This window comes from Oryctolagus cuniculus, chromosome 20, assembly GCF_051225735.1.
Source record: "Oryctolagus cuniculus isolate XC-2025 breed Fujian yellow rabbit chromosome 20, ASM5122573v1, whole genome shotgun sequence".
In the NCBI taxonomy this organism is placed as follows: domain Eukaryota; kingdom Metazoa; phylum Chordata; class Mammalia; order Lagomorpha; family Leporidae; genus Oryctolagus; species Oryctolagus cuniculus.
This window is the reverse complement of record NC_142886.1, coordinates 48,663,494-48,689,514: the sequence shown is the minus strand read 5'-3', so window position 1 is coordinate 48,689,514 and position 26,021 is coordinate 48,663,494. Positions and strand designations below refer to the sequence as shown.

Here is a 26,021-nt window from a genome sequence, read left to right as displayed (position 1 = left end):
GCCTCCCTCCTCCCCCAACTTTGTGAGCCCGGCCTGCAGCAGCTGCACCAGGTTCTCAGAGTGAAGCCTGGAGAAAAACCCCTCACGTTTCCTGCAGGAGAAGAAAACACCAGCACCTGTGTTCTTAATGAGCCTGCCCTTAGGAGGTACCATTCATCCAGTGTCTAACCTGCTGGGTTCATCACAGCCGAATCAAGGGGGCGGGCGGCGGAGGGGGGGGTATCCAACCTCAGCTCTAGACTCCCATGTGGGCAAAGGGGAATTCCCAACTGCGGGCCTTTCAGCCACTGCGGGTGGGGAGGGAAACCCCCAGCCCAGGCCAGTCCAGCCCCCCTGCTGCTTCCACGAGAGCGGGGCACTGAGAGGCACCTGGGAAGGGCACAGCCCAGCGCCCAGGCTCACTGGAGCGGAACCAAGGAAAGAAGGGAGAAAAGAAAGGGAAAGGAAAGCAACACCCAAAACTTTTTTTAAAAAATATTTATTTATTTATTTGAAAGGCAGAGTTACAGAGAGGCAGAGACAGAAAGAGAAAGGTCTTCCATCCGCTGGTTCACTCCTCAAATGGCCACAATGGCCAGAGCTGGGCTGATCTAAAGCCAGGAGCGTCTTCCGGGTCTCCCACGTGGGTGCAGGGGCCCAAGGACTTGGGCCATCTTCTGCTGCTTTCCCAGGCCACAGCAGAGAGCTGGATAGGAAGTGGAGTAGCTGGGACTTGAACCAGCGCCCATTTGGGATGCCGGCACTGCAGGAGGCGGCCCTACTCGCTATACCACAGCACCTGTCCCACCTGCAAAACTTTGAAAATCACCAAGGGAAGAAAGGACCGAAAAAAAAAAAAAAAAAAGACTGGACAGAATATTCAAGAACTGTAGGACAACTACAAAAGATGAAACAGAAATGTAATGGGAATACCAGAAAGAGAGAGAGAGAGAGAGTTTGTAAAACAGCAATGCCTGAGAAATTACCCAGATTAATACCAAACACCAATGACACATCCAGGAAACTCCGAGAACACCAAGCAGGACAAATGCCAAACAGCCACAGCAAGGCATATCATTCCCAAACCACAGACGACCAAAGACACAAAGAAACCCCTGAGAGCAGCCCGCGGGGCAAATGGCCTCTCTGCAGAGCAGCGGAGATGAGGGCTGCACCAGCTTCCCCTCAGAGGCCCTGCGGGAAGGAAGCACCTGCGGCAGGATAGTTGAAGTGCTGGGAGAGAACACCACCAAACTAAAGTTCCGTATTCTGTGAAACTGCAGTTCCAAGAAAGGGGAGAAAAGCACTTTTTCTTTTTAAGATTTATTTTATTTATTTGAAAGATAGAGTTACAGAGAGAGGTAGAGACAGAGAGAGAGGTCTTCCATCCACTGGTTCACTCCCCAGATGGCCACAAAGGCTGGAGCTACGCCGATCTGAAGCCGGGAGCCAGGAGCTTCCTCCAGGTCTCCCATGTGGGCGCAGGGACCCAAGGACTTGGGCCATCTTCTACTGCTCTCTCAGGCCACAGCAGAGAGCTGGATAGGAAGAGGAGCAACCGGGACTCAAATTGGCACCTATATGAGATGCCGGCACTTCAGGCCAGGGCTTTAACCTGCTGTGCCACATGCTGGCCCCAAGAAAATAACGTTTTCAAACAAAAACTAAGGAAATTTGTTTCCACTAGACCTGCCTTGCAACAAATGTTAAAATAAGTTCTTTAAAAAGAAGAAAAATGGGAGTTGACATTGTGGCACAGTGAGGTCAGGCTGTCACCTGTGACGCCAGCATCCCAAATCGGCATGGATTCGAGTCCCAGCTGCTCCACTTTCAATCCAACTCCCCGCTAATGAACCTAGGAAAGCAGCAGGAGACGGCCCAATGACTGGGCCCTTGACATCCACGTGAGAGACGTGGATGGAGCTCCAAGTCCCTGGCTTCCACCAGGATCAGCTCTGTCTATTGCGGCCATCTTGGGAATGAACCAGCAGACGGAAGATAGTTATGTCTCTCCTTTTCTCACTGGTTCACTCACTCTCACTCTCTTTCTCTCTGCCTCTTAAAAAAAAAAACAACTTGTTTAAAAAGAGGTTGTCAGAGTGGATCAAAAAACTACATATTGTCTACAAGAAAGCCATTTAAATATAGAGATACATACAGTCAAAAAGTAAATGGATGGAGAAAGAAGTAACATAACACTAATCGAAAGAAAGCAGGAGCAGTTACAATACGTTCAGCAGACAAAGACTACAGGCGGAGAAAGTCATCAGGGGTGGAGAAGGGCGTCATGAATAAGCGGTCAATTCTCCCAGAAAATGTAACAACCCTTACTACGTGCACCTCACAAGGCATCAACATACATGTGTAAGGCAACAACCAACAGCTCTGCAAGGAGGAACGGAAGAGCCCACACTGCACAGTCCCCAACCTGGGAGGGTCACCAGGAGTTTCCGACTTAACAAAGGTGCAAAAGCAAAATGTATTCAGTGAAAACTCATTTTGATTTTTGACCTTTTCCCAGACTAGCAATAGGTGGTCAGGTGTCCTCCGGTGATGCTGGACAGCTCCCAGTCGGCCATACCATCTCAAGGGTAGCAACTGACCAGGGAATATGTACTGTGTTACTCAGCTATGGTGTTTGGTGGGTCGGTGTATCTGATGCGTTTTCAACTTACAGTATTTTTGACTTACAACAGGTTTATCGGGATGCAACCCCATCCTACAGTCTAGGAGCAGCTGTAGGTGGAAGCTTAGTGCCACTCTCAGGTTCAGAAGTCCGAAAGTCAGTAAGGACACAGTTGAACTCAATCACACCGTTCATCAACAGGATACAAGTAGCATGGAAAACGAACTCACCCAACAACACAACACACGTCCTTCTCGAGTTCACATGGCACACTCAGGACAGACCACATCCTGGGCCACCAAACAACAGAATCACACATCTGCTCTCAGCACATGAAAGAATGAAACTAGAAATCAGCAACAAAAAGACACATGGAAAAAGTCTCCAAACACATGCAGATTAAGCAACATGGTCCTAAATAACACCTGGGTCAAACAAGAAATCTCAACAGAAACTTAAATGCAATTTACATGGAGCTGGGGTAGGCATTTACCACGGTGCTCAGGGCTCCCAAATCAGACTCCGCTCTCAGTTCCGGCTTCCTACTGAAGCACAGTGGGATGGCTCGAGTAGCGGGGTCCTAGTCACCCATGTGGGACACCTGGATTGAGTTGCTTGCCCCCGTCTTCGGCCTGGCCCACAGCCTTGGCTGCACCAGTGGATCCACGCTCCTTTTTGTCTATTTGTCTTTGTCTTTCTATCTCTCTGCCTCTCAAATAAATAAACCAACAAAAAAAATTTAATATTTTGAAGTAAAAGAAATGCAATTATCAAAATCTGGGGAATGCAGTGAAGCAGTGATCAGAAGGAAATTTAGGGCTGGTGCTGCAGCTCAATAGGCTAATCCTCCGCCTGCAGCACCGGCACACTGGGTTCTAGTCCCGGTCAGGGCGCCGGATTCTGTACCGGTTGCCCCTCTTCCAGTCCAGCTCTCTGCTGTGGCCAGGGAGTACAGTGGAGGAGACCTGGCTCCTGGCTTCGGATCAGCACGGTGCACCAGCCACAGTGTGCCAGCCCCAGCGGCCATTGGAGGGTGAACCAACGGTAAAGGAAGACCTTTCTCTCTGTCTCTCTCTCTCTCTCACTGTCCACTCTGCCTGTGAAAAAATAAAAATAGAAGGAAATTTAGGGGCCGGCGCTGTGGCGCAGTGGGTTAAAGCCCAGGCCTAAAGCATCAGCATCCCATATGGGCACCGGTTCAAGTCCTGGCTGCTCCTCTTCTGATCCAGCTCTCTGCTGTGGCCTGGGATAGCAGTGGAGGATGGCCCAAGGACTTGGGCCCCTGCACCCACGTGGGAGACCCGGAGGAAGCTCCCGGCCTCAGATTGGCGTAAATCCAGCCTCTGTGGCCATCTCGGGAGTGAACCAGCGGACAGAAAACCTCTCTCTCTGTCTCTACCTCTCTCTGTAACTCTGTCTTTCAAATAAATAAAATAAATCTTTAAAAAAAATAAGGAAATTTCTACCACTGGATGCTTATATTAGAAAAGAAATCAGGGCCATCTCTGTGGCACAGCAGGTAAAGCCCCGGCATCCCACACGGGCACCAATTTAAGTCCTGGCTGCTCCACTTCCAATCCAGCTCCCTGCTAATGTGCCTGGGAAAGCAGCAGAAGATGGCCCAAATACTTGGGCCCATCACCCAAATGGAAGACTGGGAAGTAGCTCTTGGCTCCTGGCTACTGACCAGCCCAGCTCCAGCCATTGTGGCCATCTGGGGAGTGAACCAGTAGATGGAAGCTTTCCCTCTCTCTGTCACTCTGCCTTTCAAATAAATAAGTCTTTTAAAGAAAATAAATGTGGTGTAGTGGGTAAAGCCACTACTTGTGGCGCCAGCACCCCATCATGGGAGCCGACATTCCATGTGAGCTGACGGCTGGAGTCTCGGCTGCTCCGCTTCTGATCCAGCTCCTTGCTAACGTGCCTGGGAAAGCATCAGAAGATGGCCCAGGTGCTCATCAGAAATGGGAGACCTGGAAGAAGCTCCTGGCTTCTGCTCCCACTTGGCCCAGGATTGGCCATTGTGGCCATTGTGCTCATCGGGGGAGTGAACCAATGGATAGAAGCTCGCTCTCTCTCTCTCTCTCTCTCTCTCTCTGGCGCACGTGTGCGCCTCCCCCCAACTCTATTTTTCAAATAAATAAATTTTAAGAAAAAAAGAAATCTAAGATAAATATTCTAAACACCCACTTTAGGAAACTTGAAAAAGAAGAACAAATTAAATCTAAAGTAAGAAATGATAGATAAATGATAAAAATTAGAGCAGAAATCAATGAAACTCAAAATAGGAAAACAATAGAGAAAAACCAATAAAAATCAAAGTTCATTCTTTGATAAATAAAAACAACAATCCTGCCGGCGCCGCGGCTCACTAGGCTAATCCTCCGCCTAGCGGCGCCGGCACACCGGGTTCTAGTCCCGGTCGGGGCGCCGGATTCTGTCCCGGTTGCCCCTCTTCCAGGCCAGCTCTCTGCTGTGGCCAGGGAGTGCAGTGGAGGATGGCCCAGGTGCTTGGGCCCTGCACCCCATGGGAGACCGGAAAAGCACCTGGCTCCTGGCTCCTGCCATCGGATCAGCGCGGTGCGCCGGTCGCAGCGCGCCGGCCGCGGCGGCCATTGGAGGGTGAACCAACGGCAAAAGGAAGACCTTTCTCTCTGTCTCTCTCTCTCTCACTGTCCACTCTGCCTGTCCAAAAAAAAAAAAAAAAATCCTATAAAAAGGAGAGGATACAAATACTGAGTTCTCAGAAATCAGAGAGGGGACCGAGGGGACGCCATTACAGACACCAGGGACATTGAAAGAACAATAAAGGAGTATTATGACCGGCTCTGTGTTCATAGGTTTGATAATCTAGACAAAACGTACAAAGTCCTTGAAAGACAAGTCTGAGACCGTGGCACCTGAGAGCCAGGTTTGCAAGCAGCCTGCCCCAGTCTCCCGCCCTAGTCTCCTGCCCTAGTCTCCCGCCCCAGTGTCCTGCCCCAGTCCCCATGCGGTGGAGATACAGATCACCTCTCTCTCGACACTGCTTAAGGGAGGCCACTGGCCATTCCTGAGGGTGTCAGTCCTCAAGACTTTATTACCACTCAAACGCCCACTTCCTAAAATCACCACGTGGGCATTAGGGCCTCAACAGAGAAATCTGGTGAGGGACACAAACACTGCGTCCATGGCTGGTCACTGTACACCCAAACCCCGACACACAAAAGGGGATCCTAATGCCAACTACGGACTTTGGGTAAGACGACGTGTCGAGCTGGGGTCGTGTGTCTAACAATCGCACCACACTGCTGTGGGCTGTTGACACTGGGAGGCTGTGCACGTACACGGGGAATCTCTAGCTTCACCTGAACCTTCTGTGAGCCAAAAATTCCTCCGGAGAATAAAATCTAACAACAATGACAAAACACAGAACAGGAATGAAGTGCTGATACAGGCTGCAACACGGAAGGACCTTGAAAACAGTATGTGAAACAAAAGAAACCAGTTACAAAAGATCACACGTTATGCAACTCTGTTTATAGAAAATGTCCATAATAAATCGATAGAGACAAAAAGTACATCAGTGATCGCCAGGGGCTGGGTGCGTAATGGGTTGGGGACCTGGAGCAAGGGCTGGAGAGCGAGGGCTTGGGGCTGGCTCTGTGGCATGGTGGGCGGCCCCCATACGAGCGCAATGGCCCTGAAAAATGGCCCAAGTCTTGGGCCCCTGCACCCGTGTGTGAGACCCAGAAGAAGCTCCTGGCTCTTGGCTTTGGATCTGCCCAGCTCTGGCCGTTGCAGCCAATTGGGGAGTGAACCAGCAGATTGAAGACCTCTCTCTCTCTCTCTCTCTCTCTCTCTGCCTCTCCTTCTCTCTCTGTGTAACTCTTTCAGATAAATAAATAAATCAAAAGAGAGAGAGAGAGACACTTGCATCCTGCAACAGAGTTCCTGGGTTCCACACCCAGGGCTCCAGACTCCAGCCTCCTGCTAAAGCAGACCATGGGAAGCAGTGAAATGACTCAAGCACTTGGGCTCCCACACGGGGGATCTGCTACCCACACGGGGATCTGCTACCCACACGGGGGATCTGAATTGCATTCCTTGCTCCCAGTTTCAGCCCCACCCAGCCCTGGCCATTGCAAGGATTTAGGAAGTGAACCAATAGATGGGCGCTCTCTCTGTCTCTCTGCCTCTCAAATAAATTTTTAAAATGTTTGAGAGAGAAAGAAGGAAGAAAAACAGACGCAGAACAAGCATGAAATATTGATGCTTTGTGCCAAAGCAACACCAGAGTGTGTGGGAGCAAAAGTGAGCGTGCCTTTCAAGGCGATTTTAACAGGAGAATCTCAGAGCAGGTGAGCAGTCAGGGGTTCAGAGGAGCAGCAGGTGGCCTGGAGGAGCCAATGTGGCACGTCTAGGGGGCAGAACAGGAGCAGACATCAGAGGGCTTGCTCAGCTGGCCTGTCCAACCTCAGCCCCACACACAGAAAGGGAGGAACTGGGCACAGTCCAAGCTTCCTGCTCTGGGGGCCATGTGTCCTAGATTTGCCAGAGCTGCTCCAATTCCCAGTGTTTAATCTTGCCTTAACCGGGAGGTAATTTGCTGAGGTTGGGGTTCCATAATTTAGTCCTGCAGAAGAGGGAGATGCGCTGAATATACGATAAGATTTTCAGCCTCAGTGTGAGCTTTCTCAACAAATTTGACTCATGATACAAGCGGGAAAATGCCTTTTATCACAGATCCTAGCTTTTGGCTCAAGCTACAGAGACATCTTAAAGTTAAATTGAAGCTGACTTCCTTGCAAATGGCCCACAGCACTGGGCTCCGGAGAGCTGGGTCCACGTCTCAGACCCCTCTGCCTACCTGGCACCTCCTGCACCAGGCTGGGCTCAGTGAGGCTGTGGCTCTGTCATCTGCCCAACACTGGGGAGCACCAGAGTCAGCGCTGACCAAGACCTGCGGTGCTGGATCGCCACACTGTGCTCCGTGCGATGCAGGGTCTCCCCAGTCCTCCTCCTCTGTCCACACTTCTAGCACCACCAGCCGCAGCTGATCGCAGCTGACCCTCATGTCCCATTTGCTGGAGGGGCGGCCACAGCCTTTGCGTACACCTCAGGATGGCCATGGCCCTGAAGCCGGGGCAGGCGGGTGCTTCCGCAGGGCTCTTTCGTGACAGCAGGGGCGGCTGACCCTGTCAGTTCTCTTCTGGTTACCCTGTGGGAGACGCCAAGGCACAGAGATGCCAGGACTCAGGCCCCTGCGCAAGGCTACCATGAATAAAAACTTCCAGGTGAAGGGGCTCACTGTCACTTAATAGGTCACAAAGCACGTAGCCCATCAAGGATGAAGGCCAATGGAGTTCACGAGAGAGAAGCAAGGGACTTCCAAGTTCACGCCCTGTGGGCCCTGGCTTCTCAGGGTGTGGTCCGTGCCCCACCTCCACCCGCATCTCCAGTGCTTGTCGGAAATGCAGGCTCTCCTCCCACGGAGACCTGCTGAAGGGGTGTGTGCCCCTGAGAGCCCAGCTGCTCTCCTGCACCACAGGTTCATCGACAGACCCTTCTCGGAGACGGCCTCGTCCTGCCAGCGGGGCAGCCATGCGGGCCAGAGAGCCTCTGCTGGTGAAGAGATTCGCCTCAGGTCGCCTGGCTGAGCAAGTGGGCAAGGGTGGACGTGAGCCCAGCTCTCCTGCAGCTCAGGCTGGGGCACAGGAGGCCCAGAGCGGCTTCTGGAGAGAGGGTCGCCCACGGTAGCATGAAGGAAAGACTGAAAACACTGGGTTCCAGACCGCAGCCAGGGCCAGCTGGACTGCTGGGGGAAGAGAATCAGAAAACGCTCCGACCAGGGAAGCTTGGCTGGCTCACGCCAAGCGCACCCTGCTGACCTGCGGAAAATGAACTCAGGCACTTTGCAGCAGAGCGCTGGGCGCCAGTCATCAAGCCCACGGCAGAGAGGACAGATCAGCCAAGACTGCAGGAGAGGGGAGCCAAATGGCCCATTTGCTGCAATGAATTGGGTTGCGCTGGAGGAGTCCAGAATCCCAGCACTTACTACTTGACCAGGTTTAATAAATCAAAAGCTCTCATGACTGGAGAATAGCTTCAAAGTTCTCGGTCCCATTTCCTCATCAGGCCTCGTGCCCTGAGAGCTCGGGGAGAGGCTACCGGCCTCCGCCGTCATCCGGGGGTGGACTCACTGCCTCAGATCTATCTGCAGAAACCTACTCCTTACGTGCAAAACGTCCACTCGCTTTGACCTGGCAACGTGAGTCCTGGGACTCAAGCTGAAGGAAATAAGTCCCAAATACAAAAAATGCCAGAGGCACAAAGATTTTCTTACAGTGGAACGTGTAACAAAGCAACCCTTGACGCTTACTGGGAGACTGCAGCAACAGAGAAATGACTTCCACTCTGACTAAACATCATCCCCTGAGCACACGGTTTCTGCAAAGACACACAGGACCGTGTCAGCCCCGAGGCACCGTGTCAGCCCTGAGGGACCCTGTCAGCCCCGAGGGACCGAGTCAGCCAGACCAGGAGGAGGCCATATGACCAGGAGGGTGGCAGAGGTCAGAAGCAGACCCCTCAAAAGCCAGAGTCAGCTAGAACTGTAAGTACTGCTAGCTTTGCAGGCCACGTGGTCCCGCTGTCATGTGAGAGCAGTCAAAGACAACACATGGATGAATGAGTGTGACTGGGTTCCAATAAACCTTCATTTACAAAAACAAGTGTCGAGCTGGATTTAGCCTCAGGTAGGAGTTTGCTGAGCCTGGTCTCCAGCCCGCACTTCCAATAGAGGGAACTGGTTCAAGAAGTTGAAGCCATCATTCATCTCACTCATTCAGTCTGCACACATTTCCCAGCTCCTGCTTAAGTCAGGTTCTGTTCTGAGTACCAGGAATGGGCAGGAAGCAAGTCAGGAAGGTAGACCAAGTCAAAGGAATATTACTCAAAACCCTACAACCGGCAGTGGCAATGAAAACCTTTACAGCACCTTGTGAAAAGCAAACTACAAAATCTGTCTTCAAAAATAAAACCAAATTTTTCTGTTTTTTTAGATTTTATTTATTTGAGAGGTAGAGTTATAGCAGAGAGAGGGAGAGACAGAGAGAAAGGTCTTCTGTCCACTGGATCATTCTGCAAATGGCCACAACGGCAGGAGCTGGGCTGATCTGAAACCAGGAGCCAGGACCTTCTTCTAGGTCTCCCGTGCAGGTGCAGGGGCCCAAAAACTTGGGCCATCTTCTGCTTTTCCAGCCAATAGCAGAGAGCTAGATCAGAAAAGGAGCAGCCAGGAATAGAACCAGTGCCCATATGGGATGCTGGCACTGCAGGCAGAGGATTAACCTATTGTGCCACAGTGCCAGCCCCGTTTTTGTTTTTTGTTTTTTGTAAAAAGTGAAAAAGAGGTGCCGGTAAGGGCAGGCAAAGCTGCCGCTTGTGAGACTGGCAATCTCTGTCATAGCATCAGCACAAGCCCAGCTGTCCTGCTTCTAATCCAGCTTCCTGCGAATGTGCTTGGGAAGGCAGCAGACCACGGCTCAAGTACTTGGGTCCCTGCCACCCATGTGGGAGACCTCGACGGAGGTCCTGGCTCCTGTCTTCAGACTAGCCCAGTCCTGTCTGTTGCAGCCATTTGGGGAGTGAACCATAGATAACTCTCTCTCTCTCTCTCTCTCTCCCACTTTCCAAGCCCCGCCCCACCAGCACTCTGCCTTTCAAGATAAAGATAAATATTCTTTAAAAATAAATGGGGCTGGCACTGTGGTGCAGTGGGTTAACACCCTGGCCTGAAGCGCCACCATCCCATATGGGTGCCGGTTCAAGTCCTGGCTGCTCCACTTCCTATCCAGCTCTCTGCTATGGCCTGGGAAAGCAGTAGAAGATGGCCCAAGTCCTTGGGCCCCTGCATCCGTGTGGGAGACCCAGAAGAAGCTCCTGGCTCCTGGCTTCAGATCGGCACAGCTCTAGCTGTTGTGGCCAATTGGGGAGTGAACCAGCAGATGGAAGACCTCTCTCTCTGCCTCTCCTCTCTCTGTGTAACTCTTTCAAATAAATAAGTAAATCTTTTTTTAAAAAAAGAAAAAGATGTATTTATTAAAAAATAAAAGAACAAAGAGAAAACCTCAGAGGAAAAGAAAAACGAAAGACTCAAAATGTTACTAATGTTGGCCGGCGCCGCGGCTCACTAGGCTAATCCTCCGCCTAGCGGCGCCGGCACACCGGGTTCTAGTCCCGGTTGGGGCGCCGGATTCTGTCCCGGTTGCCCCTCTTCCAGGCCAGCTCTCTGCTGTGGCCAGGGAGTGCAGTGGAGGATGGCCCAGGTGCTTGGGCCCTGCACCCCATGGGAGACCAGGGAAAGCACCTGGCTCCTGGCTCCTGCCATCGGATCAGCACGGTGCGCCAGCCACAGCGCGCTGGCCGCGGCGGCCATTGGAGGGTGAACCAACGGCAAAGGAAGACCTTTCTCTCTGTCTCTCTCTCTCACTGTCCACTCTGCCTGTCAAAAAAAAAAAAAAAATGTTACTAATGTTTACCTTTGGCCAGCTGCAGCAGGCCTCCTCCTCCTCCCTTTCTCCCTAAACTCCCAGTGTTGGCACATGTCCACGTGTCACTCTGACAACAAAGCGCTCCCTCCCCAGGACCTACAGAAGGGGAAGCTTGTCTTGATTTTAAGCTGAGACCTGTGTCCCCCCTGCTTCCACCTGTGGTCCCCACTGCTGTCCTTGAGGCAGGTAGAATCATGCTGCTCACCCTGGCATGGGGGTTCAGCACCTGGGACAGAGCCACACACCAGGGGCTCAGCAGGGAGTGGGCCCACTGTGGGAGCTCCCGCAGGACAGCAGCCTGTGGCCCCCGCCCTTGCTGAGCCATCTGACACCAGGCAGCACGCGTCCCTGAGTCCATGACCCAGTGGGGGAGGACTGTTGTTGAACAGGAAGTAAAAACAAACGCGTACAGATTCCTCTACCACACTGTGGGCCGGGAGCCACTCACACACATGCCAATACCAGTCACAGCAACATCTGCCTCTAATTGCTCCCCCGGCATTGTCAGAGCCCGTCAGCTGGTGTCTGCCCTGGGAGAAAATCCGATATTTTTAACCAACTCTTAGATGGCATCCTAGCTGCACAATGTCTTACGAGTTTGGTCTTCGAGTCTAAACACAGTGGGCGCACCTTTCGGGGAGGCTGTCGGAGGGGCTGGGTAACCAGAGGTCCCACTCCTAGCAGCACAGCTCAGCGATTCCGGAGCGCACGCCGCAGTCGAACGTTTTCTTTCATTTACCGCGTATTCATATCCCAGTGCAGAGAGCGCTAGTGCTTTTTTGAAAACTCCACTGTGTCCACTTCTTTGAGGGTGGTTTTCCTTTCTTTTCCAGATATTTTGGTAAAAAGTTTCTTAGTAAAAGAAAGAGGCGTGACACCTCCCCCCTGCTTTTCGGAAGCGTGCTTCTATCTTTGCCTCCCTCTGTGACGTGCTTCAAGCTAGATTTATCTGTGTGCTCACTTTAAAGGAAAGGGTCTCTGTTTTGAGGCTCTTTTCAAAATAAATCAAAAAGCCTATTGGGCAGGGCCTCCCTGCAGAGGCCGCTCTGAAACATGAAGGGAAGCCTGGCATCGAGGCCCCGGAGGCCCCAACTCACTTCTCCCACCCAGGCCACATGCAAGGACCTCTGCTTGGGACAGACCTGCTGCTTGGAGGCTGCACCTGTCGGGGGGGGGGGGGGACAGGAGGCACCCCCAGAGCCGTGATGCAGTCTTTGAGTGCTGCAGATACAGACTCCAGCCCCTCGGGGTGGGCCACGGAGCCCCACGTCGGGGAAGACACTCTGACACTGCACCGTCTTCTTCCACACGCGGGCTCCAGCAGATAGACTCCAGCCCTTCGGGGTGGGCCACAGAGCCCCACATCGGGGAAGACACTCTGACACTCTGCACCGTCTTCTTCCACACTCGGGCTCCAGCAGATAGACTCCAGCCCTTCGGGGTGGGCCACGGAGCCCCACGTCGGGGAAGACACTCCGACACTCTGCACCGTCTTCTTCCACACTCGGGCTCCAGCAGATAGACTCCAGCCCCTCGGGGTGGGCCACAGAGCCCCACATCAGGGAAGACACTCCGACACTCTGCACCGGGGCTCTTCCTCTGGCAAAGCTCACAGCCTCTCCACCCCTCTACCTCCGCCAGGGCCACTGCTTCACCAAGGTCAGGACCCTCCGAATCTCCCAGAGCCTCCCTCGGCCCTGCTCCCGACTGCTGCTCACACACCTCCTGGGGCTCCCCACTGCCAACCAAGGCACTCAGCATTGAAAGCCCCTCGGGGAGCCCAAAGGCCAGCCCAGCACCACTGGTTACTGGGCCCCACACACAAGTGGATCCCACCTCCTGCGTCCAAAACTCTGCACACCGCCTTCCTCTTCCACCCATCACTCCGTCAGCCGTGATCTACTAAGCACAGTCCAGAAGCCAGAGCGTCAGCAACGAACAGACAAAATCCCTGCCCTAAAATAGCTCGCTGTAGAGTGAAGAGAGGCAAACAGAGATACACACACACACACACACACACGGCGCCTGTCCACACCAGTGACCTACGCCCTCCAGGAGCCCAAGGGTGAGACATGTTTTGTCACCTGGGAGACACTGTGCACACAGTAGGTGCCCAACAAGTGTTTTTACTAACACGCTACCTACAGTTGCACAGAACTCACTAATGTTCTTTCCAGCCGTCTAGGAACGAGGCTTAGCACTGATGAAACGCTGCGTGTGGTCACTGCGTCACCAAGGCCCCACACGTAGGCGCCACCCCGCCCCGTGCCTCCTGCTGTCCAGGCGAGCGCCCCGGGACGGGCAGCCTGGGGACGGAGGGCGTTACCTTGCCAGTCCTCACATCCCAGGCTTTGATTTCGGAGCTGAAGCCTCCACATAAAAAAACGCTGGGGTCCTTCGGGTGAAATTTCAAGGTAGTGACTCTAAAGTCACTTCGCCCACTGAACAGCTGGGTTCCTGCAACACAGAAAGAGGGGACAGTGTTAGGAGACACCTAGATCACAAAACAAGTTTCTGACAACCAAAATACTATCTAAGTCCATGGGCAAACAGGACACCGAGGTCCAAGTTTCTGGAAACCCAGCAGCAATGGTGGCAGCATTTGCCTGCACTCCGTGGCCAGCCCCTGCCCCAGGCTAGGCTGAAAGGTGGGTCCATGACCACAGGCAGCACAAGGATAACTCATCGGCAGCCCAGGCCCATTTTACAGGTGGCAGCAGCAAGGCCCGGCAAGGGCGGCACTTCCAAGGCTGTGCAGTCCCTACAGCTGTCTGCTTATCCTGAGGAGGACTGCCCCACGAGGTCCATTCAGGATCAGCCTTCGGCAGGCAGGCACGTCCCTGAGGAGCCGCGGTGGAGCGTGGCACTCGGGGTGATGACAGTGGCCCAAACCGCACAGGGGACAGGGCAGCGCTCACCCTGCCCCATCAGGCATCACGTGGCTGTCAAGCTCTATCACGCTGTGCAAACACGGTGTGAGAGGCCTTCCCACCACAGTGGCCTTCCCAAGGTCAGCTATGGAGGCTTCAGAACACCAAGCACTCAGGGCAGACAAAAGCTGGTGCTCCTTCTGCTACCACGGTGGGCTCATGTCCACTACCACGGTGGGCTCACGTCTGCTACCACGGTGGGCTCATGTCCGCTACCATGGTGGGCTCATGTCCACTACCATGGTGGGCTCATGTCCACTACCACGGTGGGCTCCGTGTCCGCTACCACGGTGGGCTCATGTCCGCTACCACGGTGGGCTCATGTCCGCTACCACGGTGGGCTCCATGTCCGCTACCACGGTGGACTCTGTGCCCGCTACAACGGTGGGCTCCATGTCCACTACCACGGTGGGCTCCGTGCCCGCTACCACGGTAGGCTCATGTCCGCTACCACGGTGGGCTCCGTGTCCGCTACCACGGTGGGCTCCGTGCCCGCTACCACGGTGGGCTCATGTCCGCTACCATGGTGGGCTCCGTGCCTGCTACCACGGTGGGCTCCTGTCTGAAAGGCCGGCTGCTATTCTCACCTGTTCACTTAATCCTCCTGAAACTGCATGGAGAAACTGGCCTGGCCTCAGGAGGCGCCCTCGCCAGGCAGTCTGAGAGCCATGCTGCACATGTCCCCAGGGGCAGGGCTCACACAGCATGTGTGGCACCTGAGTGACCAGCAAGGGTTCCCCAGCCCAGCAGGGAAAACCTTAGCTGTCCTGCACCCACGGGAAGGCTTCCACGGCACTGAGGGCGTCGGCAGCTTGAAGACAGAGGAAGTGCTGGCCAAGTAGGAGACGCCAAGGCCTCAAGCATCCCCTGTGCTCGCAGAAGCCCAGGAAGCAGCATCTGCTCGCTCCACCCAAGGAGCGCTCCCTGAAGGCAGCCCTGTCACACGTGCTGTGGCCCCCACTCAGTGGACAGGTAGGGGGAGGAAAGTCATCCATCACTGCTCACAGAGGTACAGCGGGAGACTCTAAGTCCAGCTTGCCCACAGCCAGTCTCCAAAGCGGTGTGACCGCATGCATCAGCGACTCCTGAGTGTCTGCTGACGAGTCACACGATGTGCTAGAACTACTGATGCACTACCAACATCTAAAGCAGCAGAGACAGAACACTGCGGAGGATGAGACGGCATAAAACCGCCAACACTTTGAAATACACTGTAATACGCCACTGACTAGGACATCACAGAAGCTCTCTGAAATCATCAAAACTTACAACAGCTTTAGTGAGCAGCAGCACCGGGCGTGCTGCCTCTTCTGGTAATACAGGGAACTTTGGTGACCAGAGAGTCGTCTGGGTGTGGGCTGGGCTCATCCACTGAACACTGGACCCGCTGGCCACACAGCAGACACCGTCCCTTCCGTCTGTTAGTGGTGCAGAGGGGTCTGTGAACATTTGGCCAGTAAAGCTCCACCCCTAATGTCAAATAAAGGTTCCTTCAACCAACCGCAAGGTATCGCTGCATTCTCAGATTTGTAATAATCCAGCTCAAGTCTTCTTTTAAGGAATTCTGGAGCAGATTAGAAAAGAGTGTTCCCAGGCTGACGGTGCAGGAGTCTCGATAGGTGACACACTTGCTTCACTTTTGGCTACAAAAATCACATAATGATGGAAATAAATTTAAACATCTGTTTTCAAAATGTACTCTTCGGAGTGTGAATTTTTTGAAAAGCATTACTCTCTTACTCTTTGTTAAAGTGTCACTTTTACCTTGATGGACAGTTAGCTATGTTTGGTTTTGTTTTTCTCTATTGTTTTCTAGCAGCCTACCACTGCCAGTCACTTGTCATCACAGAAAATTCTGGGGTGCTGGCACTGTGGCGCAGTAGGTTAATCCTCCGCCTGTGGCGCCAGCATCCCATATGGGTGCCAGTTCCAGTCCCGGCTGCTCCTCTTCCAATCCAGCTCTCTGCTATGGCCTGGGAAAGCAGTAGAGGATGGCCCAAGTCCTTGGGCTCCTGCACCCACGTGGGAGACTTGGAGGAAGCTCCTGGATCCTGGCTTCAGATCGGCTCAGCTCCGGCTGTTGCGGCTATTTAGAGAGTGGACCAGCAGATGGGAGAACTTTCCCTCTGTCTCTCCCTCTCACTGTCTATAACTCTGCTTCTCAAAAAATAAGAAAAAAGAAAGAAAATTCTGGAAATACTTTTTATAAATGAAGAATCACTTCCCAGTGAGTTAATGTAACTGGAAATCTGTTATTTGCCGAATTCACTCTTCATCTTCCTTTTCTGAAACTCACCTGGAGCCCACATCCTTTCTTGCCCCTCGCATTAGCACTCGGGATCAGACACCACCCATGCTGTGCGTGGTTAGCAAGTCCTGCAGGTGGACAGGACAGCCGGGGGCGGCCCCCCAGCCTCTGTGCCCGTGCCGGAGACAGGGCCAGCACTGTGGCAGCAGCAAGGCCTCGGGATGCTCACCTCAGCCAGGTGCTGGGGGATGGCCCTCGGGGAGGAGGAGGGGGCGGAGGCCACTGCGGCCCCCAGCACCACCAACAAGGCCCAGGCCAGCCACGGGTCTCTTCTCCCACAGAGGCAACCATGCCGACCACTCAGAGTCCTGGGTTCAAGCTCATTGGAATTCGCTGCTGATCCTGAGCTCGGAAAGGACTGCACCTGCCCGGAGAGAGGCGGGCCCCTGTCTCAGACACGGCCATAACCATATGCTGGTTCAGAAACAACAGTGAATTCTCTCTCTCTCTCTTTGTCCCAGAAAGTGCAGTGACAGAATCCTGTCAACAACAGGTAAGGCAGATGTAAGGAAATGCTGAGTTGCTGAAAGATGATGACTGACATCTTCCCGCCGGAAAGAAGCACTTCTGAGTGCTGTGTTTCTGAATGTTCCTGAGAACCGGTCTTCGAAATACCCACATTCTCCATTTAGAAGATGAGCTGTAGTAGATATTTTTTTTCTTGCATTTACTTGAAAATAACCAGGCTCTCACTATTTTCCTTTGTGAAAAGGGGCCAAAACTGAAAGACCACTGAATTTTTTTAAAAATATTTACTTATTTATTTAAAAGGCAGAGTGACATGGAGGGAAGGAGAGAGACAGAGACAGAGACAGAGACAGAGAGAGAGAATATCTTCCATCCAAATGGCTGGGACTGGGCAGGGCTGAAGCCAAGAGCTAGGAACTGTGTCTCCCACATGGGTGCAGGGCCCACGGCACTTCCACTGCCTTCGCAGTAGCCTTAGCAGGAGCAGAAGCAGAGCACCAGGGACAGGCACTGGAGCTCCATTGAGGGACGCCAGCGTCACAGGCTGCGGCTTAACCCACGAGCCACAACGCCGGCCCTTCAAACTGTCTAGTAAGTTTCCAAACACCTAGTGCAGATAAGGTTATCAGTGCGGAGGCCTGGAGCAGGACTTGGCTGCAGACACAAGGACCGTCACCTCCGGGCGCGGTGCGGAGGTGAGGCCAGGGCATAAAGGGCCGCCCAGGCCCGGCACTGTCACTTCCAGCAGGGGGACCTTGGAAAGGGCCGCCCAGGCCCGGCACTGTCACTTCCAGCAGGGGACCTTGGAAAGGGCCGCCCAGGCCCGGCACTGTCACTTCCAGCAGGGGACCTTGGGAAGGGCCGCCCAGGCCCGGCACTGTCACTTCCAGCAGGGGGACCTTGGGCCCCCACAGAGCTCCCGAGGGGTGAAGTGCTGTACAGAGCAGGGCCAGCAGCAAACAATGAGGAGCTGAGACAGCTGGAAAACACGAAACCTCGAACTGTTGACTTCACCCTCGGTAGATGAGAAGCGAAAACCAGGGTGCAGGTTTCTAAGAGCAGGAACCTTGAGAGATTAATGATTTTTGAGCTTTTGTCGTGAGGCACTGAGAACACAGGCGCTGGGCTGGCCTCTGCATTTGCTGAGGGGACGGGATAAAGGCTGGGTAAAGTGACCGTGAACATGAGCCGCCCGATGGGCTCGTGCTCCTCCAGGCCTCTCCGAGAGCCGAGCGGGAGAGGTGAGTTTCTCACACCCCTCCCTGCGCTGCTGTGAGCACGGTGCTCATCAGGGAACCTTCAGCTTTCAGACCATCTCGCCCGCTCGTTACACCAAATTCTGTTCATTCAGTGCATTCTTAGGATAGGAAGTGCAGTTTTAGGGAACTTAATCCATTGACACTGGATTTATTGATCTGGTTATAATGTACACAAACCGTTTGGATCTTCTCAGAGTTAAGAGAAATCATCTCGGCCGGCGCCGCGGCTCACTAGGCTAATCCTCCACCTTGCAGCGCCGGCACACCGGGTTCTAGTCCCGGTTGGGGCGCCGGATTCTGTCCCGGTTGCCCCTCTTCCAGGCCAGCTCTCTGCTGTGGCCCGGGAGGGCAGTGGAGGATGGCCCAAGTGCTTGGGCCCTGCACCCGCATGGGAGACCAGGAGAAGCACCTGGTTCCTGGCTTCGGATCAGCGTGGTGCGCTGGCCGCAGCGCGCAGGCCGCGGCAGCCATTGGAGGGTAAACCAACGGCAAAGGAAGACCTTTCTCTCTGTCTCTCTCTCTCACTGTCCACTCTGCCTGTTTAAAAAAAAAAAAAAGAGAGAGAGAGAGAGAAATCATCTCTTTTTCTCCTTGAATCATTCATGATACAAATAAAAGTGTCATTCAAGGGAAGACATGTTTAAGACACAAGGCAGAAACTCCCCTTGCCCCCCGGGTGCCATCCTCAGGGCCAGTGCTCCCCTCCCCACCAGCACTGCAAGGCAGCACTGTCCAGCCTGCCACACTGGACCAACGCAGACGGTCCACTGATGGCCACCTTGGGGACCCTGCCATCATGCAGGGCTCCCTCCAGGTCCCGAGGACCCTCCTTCTCCATTCAGCAAGTCTCGCTCCTGGAATACAACAGGTGTTTGGTCCTGACCAAATGAAACCCAAGGAATGAGTCCCCGGGAAGGAGAAGGGGCATTCACAACGCCTCTCCAGGGAGCCCAGAGGCTGCCTTGACCAAGCAACTCCTGGTCCTGTGCCCTCCGGGTCTTCCTGGAGCTGGCATGTGCCACCCTGGCCCCCAGGTGCTGCGTGTCATTAACCCCTCCTCACAGCAGGGGAGATGGAAGCTCGCTGAGGTGAGAGACTCGTCCAGGGCCAAGAAAGCCAGCCAGGCTGGGAGGACCGGGTCTGGAGCTGTCTAACCCGCAGCCCACCTCTCTGCGCCCCGGGCAGCAGAGCCGCCAGCTGTTCCTGACCTTTCCCTTTCCCTCGCCTGCCCTTCACAGCCACGGGCTGAGGAAGGCGTAGGGAAGTGTTGACGAGGGGCGCTTATGCCGCCGGCTCCTGGTGATGGCGCGCCTGTTCCCAGGCAGGAGGCGCATGACTCATTCAGCTCAAATCAATACCGTTACACTCATGCTCCGGGAAGGGTGCAGCCAGCTGTAAATTTAACCATCCTGACTCCAAGTTAACGAGGAAAGGAGCTCACTAACTTTCAAATCAAAACTCGGTATCAGAAACAGGGGCCATCTTGGCAAGCCAGGCAGAGACCCGGGCAGGGTCTGGGCTGAGAGCCAGGCGGGCCTGCACACCGGTCAGCGACCCTCCCAGCACCCTGGGGCCGCAGCTGTAACATCAGGAGCGTAAAGCCTGCCTTCAGAGGTAACTGTGAGAATAAGAAGCAACATAAGCCCACACGAGTGACAGGGCCCCGGTGCACGGCAGTGGCAGCAGCAAAGAGTCAGCAATCATAGCAAATTCCTTTACCACAACTTCAGCCACTGCTTTTATTTTATTTTATTTATTTATTTTTTTTACAGGCTGATGGATAGTGAGAGAGAGAGAGAGAGAGACAGAGAGAAAGGTCTTCCTTTGCTGTTGGTTCACCCTCCAATGGCCGCCACGGCCGGCACGCCATGCTGATCCGAAGGCAGGAGCCAGGTGCTTCTCCTGGTCTCCCATGGGGTGCAGGGCCCAAGCACTTGGGCCATCCTCCACTGCACTCCCGGGCCACAGCAGAGAGCTGGCCTGGAAGAGGGGCAACCGGGACAGAATCCAGCGCCCCGACCGGGACTAGAACCCGGTGTGCCGGCGCCGCTAGGCGGAGGATTAGCCTAGTGAGCTGCGGCGCCGGCCCAGCCACTGCTTTTAATTACCTGGACAAGACTCAATTCTCCACAAGTAAAGAGTGGGAAGAAAAAATGAAATTAAAAAGCTGTTCTCAACTCGCAAACAAGGTGTGTCCCCTGGTTTTCCTGTGAGGTGTCAGACCAGAACCCACCATTCTGCAGGAGACATGCAGGACGGGCTGTAGGATCCAGGCTCAGTCGACCAAAGCAGCCTCGCCTAAGAAGGCAGCCAAACTCTGACATCACCGCACTGCTGCGCAACGTGTGCATGAAGGCCACACGAGGGGTAAACACGACCTGCTCCTTTTCCAGAGCTTAGGTAAGGGGCTGGCGCGGCATTTTGACAAAGCTTGGCAGCATCTGGTTTCACAACCAGAACTGGGGTCAATGTTTCCCTCGAGTTGGATGGAGTGAGAGGAGATGAGGCTGAGACAGGACTTTCAGAGGGAGGAGACAGGACATACGTGGGAGTGGAAACTGGCCTTGCAGCCTTTGAAACAGGCCTGCTCATGAAAGGCCCAGAGAGGGGGGCTGGCGGGGGGCATCCACAGAGTTCTGGGGACAGTGGGGTTGCAGATGACAAGGGAAAGACACCAGAAGAGGAGGAGACGCTGCGGGTCCCTCCGCACGGGTGGGAGGAAATGGGTGGGCAAGGAGGCCCTCGAAGGGCTGCTCGTGAGAACCATCGCCAGCCACCCCCTCTCTGGGCTACAGAAGCCCCCTTGAGCCTTCGCTTCTGGATCTGGTAGCAGCAGGCCCTGGGGCTAAAGGAGCAAACACAGAAAAAGTGTCAGACGCGCTGTCCCCAGGTCTGCTCCCTGGAGGCCGCATGCTTCCTGTGCGATCCCCGGGGCACAGGCAGGGCCCCAGCCGAGTCCTCCTGAGATGTGCTGGGGAGACTCAGGGCTCGAAAGCCTGCAGGCAGCGGGCTGGCCCCTCCGCAGTGCTCCCCCTTAAAGGCTTAGCCCCATAACAGCCTCCTCGGGCAGCCCCTTCTCCAGGGCCTCACGAGCTCCTGGGCGCAGCGCCATGGTTTTCATTTGGATGCTGCTCACCATTCCCACGCCAAGTGGTCTGAAGTCATCAGGGCCAGCACTGCTCCCGCTGCAGCGCGGCTGTCGATGGCGGGAGAAGCACCCTTCAGCCGGTCACTTAATCAGAGGCTCAGTCAGAAGGGTCTGGGGCATGCCTTCTCCCCAGAGGCCCCTCGTTAGCCTCTGCAGGTGGTGAGCTGCTGCCTGCCCAGAGCCAAGCAGACTCCAGCGGGTAGGGCCAAGCAGAACTGCCCACGGCGAGAAAATGGACATGAGACAGGCAGGCCGCAGGCCTGAGCTGGGCCCAGCTTTGTCCCCGTCGGCTGGGTAGCCTCAAACATTCTAAGCCTCAGTGTCTGCATCAGGGAAGTGGGGATAAAAACAGTGGGGAGGCTGAGTGAGCCACACGGACGCAGGGTCTGACACCCACTCATCCATTCCCACTTGGCAGGTGCTGGAGAGCTGGGCCTGACTCACAGCGAGGTGCAGACCATCTGTCATTCTTTCTCCTGGTGGCGATTCTGCAATGGGGGACCTCGTCGTGCTGTGAAAACCCCAGAGGTACAGGAGAACACTTCTCAGAAAACAAGGGGAATGAATGGTCATTTATGGGCCGCTGGCCACTCATGTCCACACATCATGACCCCATCCAAAGACGAGGGCACACCCGGAGCAGCAGGGACCATCTGAGTGAGGGAAAGGCTGGAGGGTGGGCTGTGGGGGTCTCTGTGCCCAACCCAGGTTCCAAACACAGGAGCACCCTTACCAGAGGGAAGCTGTCCCCCAGCCTGAGCGAGGCTGGGAGGAGCGCTAAGGCTCAAGGCCTCCTCAGAGTCTGTCCCAGAGACCCACTGGTGGGACCAAGAGCCACACTGGGAAGGCACCCAGGGGACCACGGCTGTTTGCAGAACTCTCTGGACAACTCAGCAGGAGCACGGGCCACACAGGTGGAGGCTGAGCAGAGAAGGCGTGCGCTTGCCTGAGGACCTGCAGGTACCTCTGCCTTTTTTGTCACAGCTCTTCCGGCCTGGCACAGACACGGAGGTGGCAGTGAGGGGAAAGCCCCTGTCTGCCCAGCTACAGGAGGTGGGAGAGCCCACACAGCACCCGCCCATGCTCCTGCGGCTTCCAGCACACGGGAGCTGGGGCCGGGGCACTGCAGAGATGGCCCGGCTGGGCTGGGTGCACCTTGGGAGAGCTGACCCAGGCAGCTGCTCAGCCGGGGTGTGCTCTCCAGAAAGGGGGGTCCCCTGGGCCCTCAGCAAGTGCTCAGCATGGGGGCCCTGCACCCCTTGCAGCAGGCAGCCTGACCAGTGAGGCTGGAGGCTGCTGGGGGCCGCGGGGGGCAGAGGTGGGCAAGAAACACGAACACGCTCTATGGGGGATTTTGAGGAGACTGGCTGATGTGGTGTGCAGAGCAGGTGACTCACAAAGCAGACGACACTTGGGGCCCTGGTGGCGTCAGCCCGCACTCCCGAGGCCGGCTCAGCCTCACGCACCAGAGACGTTTTGTTAGGAAGATTACAGACTGAAACAGGAGCACCAGAATAATTAATCTGTGAGCAGATTTTATTTAAGTGTTGATTCATGGTTGTTCTATAAGCCAACAGCCTGTCAGAACTATAAATTAACGAGACGAAATGCTGCTGGCCCTCCGTATTTCAGGCTGGGTATTGACATTTCAGAATCCACAGATTTTTAACTGTATTGATTGAGGACACCAGGATAAATGGCCTTGGCGCCAAATCCCCATTAACGACAATGGGCACCGAGTGACTAATTCCCAGTGCGCTGCGGTGAGAATGCCCCGCGTGGCCTTCCCCTGGCAGGGAGTTCTAATTAGATTGAAATGAAAAAGCCAAATCACCAAGGGCGGAAAAAGGCAGATCAAGTGAAAATGGAGATGAGACTCGGGGAAGAGAAGGGACGAGACACGTCAGAGCAGGGTGCAGACCACAGGGCTGCAAGGCCCACCCAAGCCCTAAAGGGAGCGCCCGGCAGTGGGGCATGCAGAGATGGGGGGGATTGGTGGTGGGACACAGGGGAGCCCTCCTCACCCCAGGAGCCCCTGTTGGGGTGAGAGGACCCAGCAAGGGCCAGCCTCAGCTGTCTCGTCCGTACACACCCAAGCCAGATTGTGGCCAGTTCACGGGCGGCATGGAGACCAGCAGGCCTTGTCCTCTAGGAATAGCCACACCAGCTAAGGACACAGACGCAGCAACCAACAACCGCCCGCGGCAGGAGAGGCCATCTGGGGCTCCCCCAAGGCTGGGGTCCAAACCCCTCAACCATGCCCTCTTTGGGGACACAGCACGTCCCAACACACTCTCCACTGCAGCCCCAGCGCTAGGCCCTGCATACGGGAGGGGAAGCAACTGCAGAGCGAACGAAATGGGCTCTCCACAGCCGAGCCAGTGGGGTGCCGCTCCCGGCAGAGCAGCGCAGTGGAGGCCTCCCCAGCGCAGAGCACAGAGACGTGCCTTGCTCTCTGTACCCCCCAACACACACACCGGGAGCGCTGGGCCCAGAGCCCGACACGTGGTCCTCCAGCCACAGTTTCAGAACAGCACTTGCCAGTTTCCTCCACTCTCATGTCCCCAGCCACAGCTCCCAGAGGACTGGCCCAGAGACCCACGAGCCTCTCCTGCTCCAGAACTCTGCCTGCCGTGGGTCGTGCCAGTCCCTCACCCAGCAGGCAGGAGGAATCTCTTTGAAAGTATAAAAACGGCAGAAGCCCCCTCCCAACACACACACACACACACACACACGCGCACACACAGGCAAACACACACAGAGGCACAGGCGTGTATAATATGATGACTGAGAAAGCAGAACATGACAAAAGCTCACTGGGAAGGCATCACTGTTACCCAGAGAACTCGATGTGAGTCCCCTGACGGCATCACCTGTCACTCTGGGGGCCCACGGGTGGGGGAGCCCACCTGCCCCACTTCCCACACCCTCGTGGCACCTACCACACGGCATCCCGTTCCTCTGACGACTCTGCCTTTGCTGTCCCATCAGCTGAGCACCCTCCCGCCCTGACTCGTCCTCCTCGCTTCCTTCAGGATGGAAGGCTTTCTGGATTTTCCAGGCCCCATGTTCGTGCAGCTCCTGGGTCTTGCTCATTGTCTTGGACATGGGCACTCCAGGGCGGGCACTGGTCTGGCTCCACTCGGTGTCTCCTGAACTGAGCGTGGCTTCTGAGCCACACGAGGCGGCAAGCTTGGCCGCTGGGCAGACCTGGCCCTGCCAGTCGGGTCCACGGCACTGGTGAGTGAGCGCGCGAACCTGGGAGGCTGGGCGGGCCTGAAGGAAGGAGGCAGAGGGAGGTCCTCCACACAGCGAGCACCTGGTGGTCAGTGCTGCTGCCGCCATCATCAGCCCAAACATCCCATCATCAACGGCACCAAACTCTCTGGGTCCTGGCAGCCTCTCGGAGGCGGGGGAGGCACTTCATGAGACGATGTCGCTGCCACTCAGCACTGCGGACAGAGCCCAGGGTCTGCAGTGGCACAGACAGCTCCTGGTCCCCATGGGCTGCACCCTGGGAGGCCTCGCACAGGTGACATCAGCACTGAGCCTCGGGCTCCTCACCCAGGAGGTGGGCAGAATCGCTGCCAGCAGCTACAGTGGAGATGAGACAGGCTGAGTGCAGGCTCCCCAGACCTGGCGGGGAGGGCCTGGGACCACCAAACTTATCCCGTCTCTTCTGAAGGCGCATGAGGCTGCCCTCCTGGCCCAGAAGCCAGGAGGGCCCTGGTGGTGGAAACAAAGCCCCAGTTACCCCAAAACACTCCCCTGTGCTTCCACTCTGCACCCCTGCGGCTGCTGGGGATGAGCTGCAGGGGGAGGGCCCCAGAATGACCATCTTGTTCTCACCACCACCACTGCTGGCCCAGGTGACAAGAGATGGGCCCGGCGTCTTGAGGGAAGCCCTTGGAGAATGCCCAGCGGAATGGTGGCCAAGGAGCTGCCCTGAGAGGGGCAGGCCATGTGGACTGGGACCAGGAGGCGGAGGCTGAATCCCAGCTCCACCACTCGCTGGCCTGTCCTCTCCTGTAACCTGGACAACACAGACCGGGGGCAGCAGTGAGAGCGGGTACCGGCAGCGCCTGTTGCACAGGGGCTCCAGGGAGGGAAAACTGCTCCCGCTGACCTCTCCCTCCATCTCACCCTGCCTGTCAAGAACCCCTCACATGCAGCGTGAGTGCACCTCGCCCAAGCGCATTTTCAGTGCAGGCTCTGAAACAGGACTCATCCGAAGACCTTCCTTGAGGGCTGCGATCACTCCTCACCGCCTTGCAGCCATAATGAGTTGACAGGAATCCTAAACTGATTCCAACCAAAGGACACTGTGATAAAGTTAAATCTATTTCAGTACAAATTGCACGTCAGAAGTTGATTAAAAAGCCACCTCTTGGCTGGCGCCGCGGCTCACTAGGCTAATCCTCCGCCTGTGGTGCCGGCACACCGGGTTCTAGTCCTGGTCGGGGCTCCGGATTCTGTCCCGGTTGCTCCTCTTCCAGTCCAGCTCTCTGCTGTGGCCCAGGAGGGCAGTGGAGGATGGCCCAAGTGCTTGGGCCCTGCACCTGCATGGGAGACCAGGAGGAAGCACCCGGCTCCTGGCTTCAGATTGGTGCAGCACACCACCCGTAGCGGGCATTTTGGGGGTGAACCAACGGAAGGAAGACCTTTCTCTCTGTCTCTCTCTCTCACTGTCTAACTCTGCCTGTCAAAAAAAAAAAAAAAAAAAAAAGCTACCTCTTCATCCAGCCCTCCAGCTTGGAGCTGAGACAACC

General features: G+C 55.2%; 1 protein-coding gene across 7 annotated transcripts in view; it reads right to left on the bottom strand.

Moving 5' to 3' along the window:
* The window catches only part of WDR25 (WD repeat domain 25), a 144,569-nt gene that overhangs the window by 33,954 nt on the left and 84,594 nt on the right, over positions 1-26,021 (bottom strand). For 3 of the 7 annotated variants that reach the window (XM_051830841.3, XM_051830843.3, XM_051830842.3), the window contains exon 4: positions 13,466-13,596. The exons of 2 other annotated variants lie outside the window; for them this stretch is intronic. In XM_051830841.3, coding sequence (XP_051686801.3) covers positions 13,466-13,596 — 131 coding nt within the window. Of the gene's footprint in view, positions 1-13,465; positions 13,597-15,572; positions 15,713-25,572; positions 25,812-26,021 lie in introns of those variants that run through there. 2 more of the 7 variants (XM_089322808.1, XM_089322807.1) reach the window with 2 other exon arrangements.